The 10,395-nt window shown below is 46.4% G+C and overlaps 1 protein-coding gene across 1 annotated transcript in view; it reads right to left on the bottom strand.

The window, feature by feature from the left end:
• Positions 1–3,088: 3,088 nt before the first annotated feature.
• The window catches only part of ankrd27 (ankyrin repeat domain 27 (VPS9 domain)), a gene marked incomplete at its 3' end in the record, with an annotated part of 34,631 nt that continues 27,324 nt past the window's right edge, over positions 3,089–10,395 (bottom strand). Inside the window, exons 22-28 of the mRNA XM_080762264.1 lie at positions 9,436–9,630; positions 8,665–8,784; positions 8,094–8,267; positions 7,827–7,920; positions 6,211–6,286; positions 4,726–4,789; positions 3,089–4,408 (exon numbers count right to left, since the gene is read on the bottom strand). Of these exons, the coding sequence (XP_080618390.1) occupies positions 3,089–4,408; positions 4,726–4,789; positions 6,211–6,286; positions 7,827–7,920; positions 8,094–8,267; positions 8,665–8,784; positions 9,436–9,630 (2,043 nt within the window). The remainder of the gene's footprint in view (positions 4,409–4,725; positions 4,790–6,210; positions 6,287–7,826; positions 7,921–8,093; positions 8,268–8,664; positions 8,785–9,435; positions 9,631–10,395) is intronic.

Here is a 10,395-nt window from a genome sequence, read left to right as displayed (position 1 = left end):
ACCCCCAAATTGACAATAATTAGCCCGCGGACCCCCATTTGAAAATATATTCCAGGATTGATTCTCAACCGGTTTAATTTGTCAAGGACCCCCATTGCAGTTTGGAACTCCCTCAAGGACCCCGGACCCCACTTTGGGAACCACTGGGTGATGTTTTTTGATAAAAGGTTAAATGGTTATATTCTGATAGTGTTTGTTCAGTAACACAGGACTCCCTGTCTCTCCATCACTATAATAAACAGAAAATACATTTTCAGGTGGGTGACAACATTTCAGCCAATCAGGAGAGAGTATAGCCATTTATCAGCTTAATTTTTGATAGCGTTCCAGTTCCAATTTTGTTTTCAAATTTATTTGTGTCATCACTTATACAATTCCACTTTAATCTATATATTCTGATTGGATAAAATTGGTATCCCAACCTGAAAATGCATTCCATTGTTAATTTGTTACAATGGGAGTCAACGACATAGTGTTGCCACTCTCTTACAAAATAAAGGAGGTCTCCAGGAGCTCTTTTCAGGGCCATAAACCCAGTACAGAGCGGTCCAATTTCCCCAAAGGACCCCTGAGATCCAAGGGCCCCACTGGCCCAATGGCTAATTTGGCCCTGCACGCCCCTACTACAGAAAGACACCAGCTTGCAGCCGCAGTGGAGTCTCAAAACACGACAGTTTAGTAATTCCGGTGCAACATTATGTGTATTATGTGTGTGTGTGTGTGTGTGTGTGTGTGTGTGTGTGTGTGTGTGTGTGGAGAGAGGCCTACCCCTCCTGGATAAATTATTTATGCTTTTTCAAACACATTTTCTCTCTAGACTTATACTTTAGCATTATCTATTATTAATGCAGGTGATCCATGCAGTGGCGCTCTCCAAACCTGCAGGAAAACAAACGTGAAAACCTCAAATAATCATGGGTTTATCAATGTAATATTTATTTATTATTGTGTATAGAGTCAGACATGAATTAAATAAGGCACATTCACTGCATCTTTGATATTAAATAATTAAGAATAAGATACACAAAGTATTCTGATTGGCATCGACTATTACACTATAACACTTCATAAAAAATAAAAAATAATAATCACCATTTTGAGTTATGAAGATAACTTTTTTTGTTGTTTTTTTTTGTTTTTTTTTTAGAAAAAGGGAGATCTGTGAGAGGAATTGTTTGAGTCCACACACAAATGTACAGTAATTCAAACGGCCATCTTGACTGGCCAACTGACCGGGACAACAGCCCCCTCTAGTGGCCTCAGTGGGTTACAGAGAACCAAATGGAAGTAGCCTAATACAGTGTAGACTAGCGTAGAGTACTACTACACTTTAATGTGAACTACAGCAAGGGTTCCCAAACTTAAATAATAATAATCATATTTGAACTGGGCACTCCCCCCTGACAAGCACTTGGAATTGTAGGAGTTCTACTTACATTTAGCATTACATTTAGTTTGACTCTGTTCCACAGATAAGATATTGTGAAAATAGCCGTTCTCCAATATAAGCTCACAGCGATTTTCACAATGTTTGGCTAGTTTGTTGATTATACTTTTCACATAGTGGTGTTTTTTTATTTTATTATTTAATTTATTTTTGAAGTTAATTAGAAAAAAGGGTCTTACAAGTTCTTAAATGGTTACTTTAGAAATGTGCAGATACCCTTTATAGTGTAGCCTATACATTACATACACTGATTTGTGTGAAATCATTTTGGGACTCGACTCCTGGTTTGGGAACCATTGAACTAGTACATTCTATAATTAATCCAATCCTATACAAACGCGCGCAACACCATCTTCTGTTAAATATTTGTAGAATGCAGTGGAACGTTGACGATACACACATTAGCTATTCTATTATATTTTCATATAACTAGCTACAGTAACTAGTTTGCAGGTGGAGCATTCATTTGTTAATCTGTGTTAATTAAGGGCCTCTACTGAAAAAGTAACTCAACCTTAAGGAAATGGGAGGTTAATTATCTCCAGATAACATGCATTTCAAATGAGAGCCATATTGTACTCTTCAAGGAATACTTTTCCCCCTTTGAATTCACAGAGATTATTTAGTTTTTGTCACATTCCTGAACCAATAATCGAATATTTTGACTAACCAACGTTAATAGGAGACCCATCTTAAGAGCAAAACTATATTTAAAACATCATTAGGCTCATCGGTGGATACTAAGAGTTGTTTTGGAGTTTATATATTATATATTTTGGTCTCCTACCACAGCTCGTCAGATATTGAATTATTGGCTCAGGAATGCGACGAAAACAAAATAATCTCCATGAACCCAAGGCTTCATGGGTTGAGTAATTGGGGGCGTGGGTGAGGGTGGGGCTGAAGCCAAATTATACTTTTACAACTGAAAAGCGTCACTTCTTTCAGTTGAAAATAAATATGACTTTTCTGTCAAGCAACACTTGAAAAGTGTCATATGACAACGTATACATTTGGCCTATATGAACGAATGGCGACAAAAAAAAAAGAAAAACATTTGCATTTGAGTCTGTAAAATCTATCATTTGATTTTGCATATAGTGAAACATTGAATTTGGAAAATAACTCTTCATGTATTGTTATCAAGAATGGTAATAAATGGTCATAAATAAGACAAAATAAAAATAAGTGGTAGTAGCAGTAGTACAGTATACGACATAAAAATGGCAATTGGCAACAACAACCTAAATCCTATTATCTAATTAAATCAAAACTATGGCCAGTATTCAAGTACAAAAATAAAAAGTATTCCTCTAAATGAAATGCATTTTGTGTGTATAGTGGGTTACAGTAACACAATAAAATCTGTGATTCTCTCATGGTTTTTGCATCCCTTTTTTAAATGAAAGCTAGAGGGAAAAAAAGTGCTTAAAAAGAAAACAAGACAAAGAATTCGTGGGGAAATGGATTGAGGAAATCGACCAAAACAAAGCTGTAGAGCTCTGCCTCTAGTAGCCCCATACGTGCCCTCTCTCCCTACGCTCATTCTGTAGCATACAGAATGAGCGTAGGGAGAGAGGGCACATATGGGGCTATGCCTCTAGCAGAAATGGAGAACGGGTCCACCACTGTTCCTTTGTGTCACTCTGCGGACGGGTGAGTGACCTTCTCGTCATCTCCGCCGGCGTCGTCAGGAGAGAGGCCTTGAAATGACCTGCAGAGCGGGTGCGGGAGGAGACCAGAAGAGTCTTCCTGTATTTCCGACCGGGGACATGTCTGCTTGTGCTGGTCGTCGTGGCTCAGAGACGACTCAGGCTGCTGGTGGTGCGTCTGGGAGGACTGGTCCTGCTCTCCGGACGTGAGCCTGACTCCATCGGGTACCTGGATGTGTGTGTTGTTGACGCAAGGTTCACTAGGACCGCTGGAGTCGCTGTTCAACGTAGGCGCCGGACCGGACTCCACGCCGGACTCGCCGCAGTCGCCCGGGCGCGAGTCCTCCTCGCTCCGGGGCCGTCGCGACGCAGGCCGCTCGCACTCGGCGTCGCCAGGACAGGCCGCGCAGGAGTGTGAGCCGCCGTTGTCCAGTCGCGAAACAGAGGGCTCGCTCTCCGCCGCCGCCTCGTCCTCGCCTCGACAGCCTTCCGTAGACGTCTGCACGGCAGCCGGCCGCTCTGGCGGCACGTCGTCGGTCGGCGGTAAATCGCCGTTTGAGCCTCGAGTGAGAGCGTGCGTCGTGTCGGGGCTCTGGGGGCGGCTGAACGGAGGCTGCTGGGGGTCCACGGTGTGACAGCGGCTCAGGGTCTTCTCTCGGGGGTCCGCGGGCCTGGTGTCGGGGCTCTGGAGGTCCGCAGGCCTGGTCTCAGGGCTCTGGGGGTCCGCGGGCCTGGTGTCGGGGCTCTGGAGGTCTGCAGGCCTGGTGTCGGGGCTCTGGGGGTCCGCAGGCCTGGTGTCGGGGCTCTGGGGGTCCGCAGGCCTGGTGTCGGGGCTCTGGGGGTCCGCGGGCTTGGTGTCGGGGCTCTGGGGGTCCGCGGGCCTGGTGTCAGGGCTCTGGGGGTCCGCGGGCTTGGTGTCGGGGCTCTGGGGGTCCGCGGGCCTGGTGTCGGGGCTCTGGGGGTCCGCGGGCTTGGTGTCGGGGCTCTGGGGGTCCGCAGGCCTGGTGTCGGGGCTCTGGGGGTCCGCGGGCCTGGTGTCGGGGCTCTGGGGGTCCACAGGCCTGGTGTCGGGGCTCTGGGGGTCCGCGGGCCTGGTGTCGGGGCTCTGGGGGTCCGCAGCCTTGGTGTCGGGGCTCTGGGGGTCCGCGGGCCTGGTGTCGGGGCTCTGGAGGTCCACGGTGTGACAGCGGCTCAGGGTCTTCTCTCGGGGGTCCGCGGGCTTGGTGTCGGGGCTCTGGGAGCGGCTGAACGGACCGCTGCTCTCCACCGTCTCCCCTCGCCTCAGCCTCTTCCGGTCGGCTCTCGTCGCCTAGAAGACAAACAACATGAGAGACGAGTGAAAGATCTGCATCGTGGCTCCAGTGTCAATGTTGTCCACTAAAACTATGATGAAAAATGGCCGTGGACTACGTGTGTGTGTGTGTGTGTGTGTGTGTGTGTGTGTGTGTGTATACTTGTAGTATACACAGACATTTTATGGGGAGAAAAAAAACAACACATTCAAAGAAAATATATGGATGTGGAGATAAGAGGTTTCTGCCCGACAGCAACGATATTCAACTTAAAAAGATTCTTACTCTGACCCAAAACAAAATTTAAAAACCAGAAGATGAGCGCTGAAGTTACCTGTCCAAGGTTTGGCGAGCGCCTGGTGGGTGGACTGGAGGAACCTTTCCTCATCTGCTGAAACCTGAGACATTAGAAGCAACAACAATAATAAATGTTTCTGCCATTTCTACGAAAATACCATAATAAACCACACACAGATACAGACACAATGTCTACATTCAGTGTAGCTGGCTCAGGGCTCATCAGTGTTGATTTCGTCGACTAAAACTAAGACGAAAAATGTTCGTCGACGACCTTTTTTCAACTGACAAAAAACACATAAAAACGTAATAAAAACGAAGCCATGATGACTAAAACTATGACTAAATATGCTGTCGATTCTGTCAACAAATAAAAACTAAACTACAATGTTAGGAAGGGACTAGTGGACAAGAGATCCAGTATAAGTCATTTTACACTTGGTTGCATGCTGAAAATAGCTATTTTATACAGTTGCAACAATAACAATTGAAAAACCAATTATAGCAAACGAGGGAGGTGGTGGGTCAGTTTAGAATATAAACCACTAAAGGAATCAGTAAATGAGTTTAACTGTAATGTAATGTAATTAAAAGCAAAATAAATGTTTTCAATAACAAAATGTTCACTTAATCAAATCAAGATAAAATAAAACTGCCTCAAAAGGGTTTACTGGCACTGTCCGAAACTAAACTTAAATATCCCTCCAAAATAAATCCAAATGGAAACCAGTCAATGCCGTGTGCCGGTCAATGTCTAAATCTACAGTTGATTTAGTCAACTAAAATGTATTTTGGTGGGCCTTGATGATGTCCTCTTAATGAGGATCTACATTTAGCTACAAGCTTGTGTGCTTATAGATCTGCTATTTTCAGCATGAAACCAAGTGTAAAATGACTTATAGTGGATCTCTTGTCCACTAGTCCCTTCCTAACATTTTAGTCTAGTTTTTAGCTGTTGACTAAATTGTCAATACATTTAGTCTTAGTTTAATTCATCATAGCTTAGTTTTCATCAGTGAAAAAAGGTAGTCGACGCACATTTTTCGTCTTAGTTTTAGTCGACAAAAACAACACTGACTGGGTCAGTTTGTGTCTACGTACCGGGTGATGGACTGGGCCAGTTTGTGTCTACATACCGGGTGATGGACTGGGCCAGTTTGTGTCTACATACCGGGTGATGGACTGGGCCAGTTTGTGTCTACATACCGGGTGATGGACTGGGCCAGTTTGTGTCTACCTACCGGGTGATGGACTGGGCCAGTTTGTGTCTACGTACCGGGTGATGGACTGGGCCAGTTTGTGTCTACATACCGGGTGATGGACTGGGTCAGTTTGTGTCTACATACCGGGTGATGGACTGGGCCAGTTTGTGTCTACGTACCGGGTGATGGACTGGGCCAGTTTGTGTCTACCTACCGGGTGATGGACTGGGTCAGTTTGTGTCTACCTACCGGGTGATGGACTGGGCCAGTTTGTGTCTACAGTACCGGGTGATGGACTGGGCCAGTTTGTGTCTACGTACCGGGTGATGGACTGGGCCAGTTTGTGTCTTCTCCCTTCGTTGTCCTGGGACTTGAGATGCTGGACGATTGAATGGGCTGAGAGGTGGACGACACACGACATGACAGGACAAAAAGCAGTCGTTAAGGATAGAGAAACGTTTAGGGGCCAAATGGGTGAAAACAATTAACATGCATTCAGTTGTTTATATATATTAAAAATAAATCGATGTTGCATTATCAGTGGTGCTCAAACTTTTTCATGTTAAAAATATAATTTATTTTTGGTATTTTGGCAACCAACCTCGAGAAAAGAAATGCAGATCGTAACACACAAAGTGACGTGCTATGTTCTTGCATACACTTTGCCACCCAATTTATGCGTGTGCATACCCTCTATAGTCTAAACCTGCTATTTTTTATATCTAAAGTATAACATGGTTAAAATGGTTACAATCTAAAATGACAGATGCGTTCCCAGTTTTAATAGGTTATTATGTGACCATGGGGTGGCACTGTTGAGCACAGATATTGATATTGTGTGGAGTTATTCACTGTTATTGTTAGGTTTGACCCGTTTTCGAACCCAAAGCAGTGAAGTAAATAGGTTCTCAATGTAATGAGTCCCAGGATGCAGGGATGGTAATTAGAGGAGTCCCAGGGACACTTCAACGACGTTGAAGTGGTCATATTTTGCCATTTTTACAAATTTCAGCACTTAACTCCCATTTCATTTGATATGGTTATAATGTGGTTATATTCATAATCATAACTAAAGCTAGCAAAATACATTTAAAACAGTAAAGTAGTCCAGTAGTGCATCCCGGGGATGCAGAGGTCATTAACTATGCGTCCCTTAACTATAAACTGCGTTTTGGATGCAGAATGCACCCTATCTTTTATCTCTGCCAAAGATTAGTTTGAATATTGCTTATGCACGGTAATAAAACAAGACTATATCTGTCAGCCTGAAGAACTGCATGCATCTTATACTGTGAACACTCACTAACACACAGTGAAGGAACTGTATCGTAATCATGTCTGGTCCAGCTTGGCTTCAAACCCTCAGTAGAGAGTATTAGACTGAGCTTCTTTAACCAGCTCAGTGGCCTTGTGGTTAGAGTGTCCGCCCTGAAACTGGGAGGTCGGGGTTCGATTCCATGGCCGGGTCATACCAAAGACATGCTTGGATTGGGGGGTCAAATGAACTAATCAAATGATTCCCGGCTGCAGCTCACCGCTCCTTGGCTGCGGCTCACCGCTCCAAGAGATGGGTCAAATGCGGAGAACTAATTTCACTGCGGTAACGTGTGTGACAAATCGTACGACTTTGACTTTGACATTAAGATTCTACAAATGTCTTCTAAATCCTAACAGTATTCTGAAGAAAAAGAAAAAACCTATGTTTCTAATCTATATCAGTGGTTCTCAAACACTGTCAAGGACACCCAAATGTATTATGTATTTGGCCGTAGGACACACACACCATCTCAGTAGTATTTTGCTCCAGGGACCACTGGAGTTACACCATATGTTGTGAAAGTGTTCCAGGGACCACTGGAGTTACACCATGTGTTGTGAAAGTGTTCCAGGGACCACTGGAGTTACACCATGTGTTGTGAAAGTGCATCTTCCTTACCCAGAGCACCTTTGGGCACCGAGAGCAGTTTGATTGGTTCTGCGTCAGGGGAAAGTCCAGAGGCCGTCTGTAGAGCTCTGAGGATCTCTGTGTTCTGGACAGACGGGCAGACAATGAAACAGCGTTAGTGTTGTTTTCGTCGACTAAAACCAGACAATGACACAGCATTAGTGTTGTTTTCGTCCACTAAAACCAGTATTGACAACCTTTTATGGACAGTACATTTTGGCTGAAGGTACAGTAGACTTTCTAGTGTAGCTACTGTACCTTGCCACCCATCTCGTGGGCACAGTCCAGCGGGGTCCTCTGCCTCTTGTTGCGGAGGTGGGCCGAGGCCCCCCCGCTCAGCAGCTCCTCCACCAGGGCCAGGTGGCCCCCCCGCACCGCCTCGTGGAGGGCCGTGTTACCCTGGTTGTTGGCCACGTTCACCAGGGCATTGCTCTGGGGGGAGACGCACACGCACACACACACACTTTAACAAATGTGTCCACACAGAGGAAATTGCATACAAGGACATTAATAGTTAAGTGTGCTGTGATCTGTGAACTGACAACCTTATTAACATATTTACTGCCATGAACGGCAGTAAATATGTTTACTCAACTGCAATTATTTGAAAACTGTTGCAATACATACAGTATACATTAACCACCTCAACCCTAGCTATAAACATTTCGGCAAACATTTGAAAATAGCCGATCTACAAGCACACAATGCATCACGAAGTGACATATTGTGGGCTTGTAGATCTGCCACAGATCTGTGTGTGTGAGTGAGTGAGTGAGTGAGTGAGTGAGTGAGTGAGTGAGTGTGTGTGTGTGTGTGTGTGTGTGTGTACCTGGATGAGAGTGGAGGCTATGTCCAGGTGTCCCTTGAGGCAGGCGTGGATCAGAGGGGTGTTCCCATAGTGGTCCTTTTTGTTCTGCTTGGCGTTGCACTCCAGCAGCGAGCGCACCACCTGAAACCAAACGCACCCCATGAGGTCATGACACGAAACCAAACGCACCCCATGAGGTCATGACACGTTGCACCACCTGAAACCAAACGCACCCCATGAGGTCATGACACGTTGCACCACCTGAAACCAAACGCACCCCATGAGGTCATGACACGAAACCAAACGCACCCCATGACACGTTGCACTCCAGCAGCGAGCGCACCACCTGAAACCAAACGCACCCCATGCAGTAATCCTGGTCTCTAGACTGCCTCCCCCTGGCCAGCCGGGTCGCCTGATGGAGGGGAAAGGAACTGGTTGGAATAACGTGTTCCTTCCACGCGTGTAAAGGAGCAACTTGGACACTCATGCATGAAGGAAGCATGAGTTCAAGTCTGTTGCTCTCCCCAGATTGGCGGAGGGAGATAATTGATACAGGGGTGAAAAATGGGTTTCTTCGTTCGCTCGCATCGCTGGCAGTGTAGCGGGGCAGCGCTCACCTGTACGTGGCAGCTCGGGCAGTGTAGCGGGGCAGCGCTCACCTGTACGTGGCAGCTCGGGCAGTGTAGAAGGGCACCGTGCTCACCTGTACGTGGCAGCTCGGGCAGTGTAGCGGGGCAGCGCTCACCTGTACGTGGCAGCTCGGGCAGTGTAGAGGGGCACCGTGCTCACCTGTACGTGGCAGCTCTGGCTGGCCAGGTGCAGAGGCGTGGCGCTCTGCCCGTTGCGGGCGTTGACGTTGGCGCCGTGGCGCGTCAGCAGGCCGACCAATGACGTGTGGCCGTGCAGCGCGGCCACGTGGAGCGGGGAGAAGCCATCGGCGCTGCTGCTGTTCACGCCCAGACCGCTGGCCTGCAGGCTGGCCAGCTGATTGGAGGAGAGGACACACACACACACACACACTGTTCACCTAGTGCAGCGCTACGAGCTTGAAGATATGCTATTGTTTTTTAAATCTTTGAATATATATTCTTTCAGAGCGAACAGTTTTAACTCAAATCTTTGCTTCTGGGGGGGTTCCTGGAACAACATATTTTCAGATGGGGGTCGGAGGCATATTACATATATCATTTTTGGGGTCCTTGACATGAAATATTGAGCACCACTGATACAGAAACATGAGGTATTTCAGAAAACTGTCAGAATTTAGAAGACACTTTTAATCTCGACGTCCGGCCTAAATTGGTTAAGAACCTTCAGAGTATGTGCAGTAAACTATGTTATGGACCTTCTGGGTGGGAGCACAGTGGCTGAACTGGCACAGAGGATGGCACAGCTGGATGTGTATACAGTAAACTATGATATGGACCTTCTGGGTGGGAGCACAGTGGCTGCACTGGCACAGAGGATGTGTACGGTATACAGTAAACTATGCTATGGACCTTCTGGGTCGGAGCACAGTGGCTGCACTGGCACAGAGGATGGCACAGCTGGATGTGTATACAGTAAACTATGATATGGACCTTCTGGGTCGGAGCACAGTGGCTGCACTGGCACAGAGGATGTGTACGGTATACAGTAAACTATGTTATGGACCTTCTGGGTCGGAGCACAGTGGCTGCACTGGCACAGAGGATGGCACAGCTGGATGTGTATACAGTAAACTATGATATGGACCTTCTGGGTCGGAGC

The sequence above is a fragment of the Protomyctophum bolini genome, assembly GCF_963924005.1.
Source record: "Protomyctophum bolini genome assembly, chromosome: 4".
NCBI lineage: Eukaryota > Metazoa > Chordata > Actinopteri > Myctophiformes > Myctophidae > Protomyctophum > Protomyctophum bolini.
Note: the sequence above shows the minus strand (reverse complement) of the source record. Positions and strands in the feature narration are given on the sequence as shown.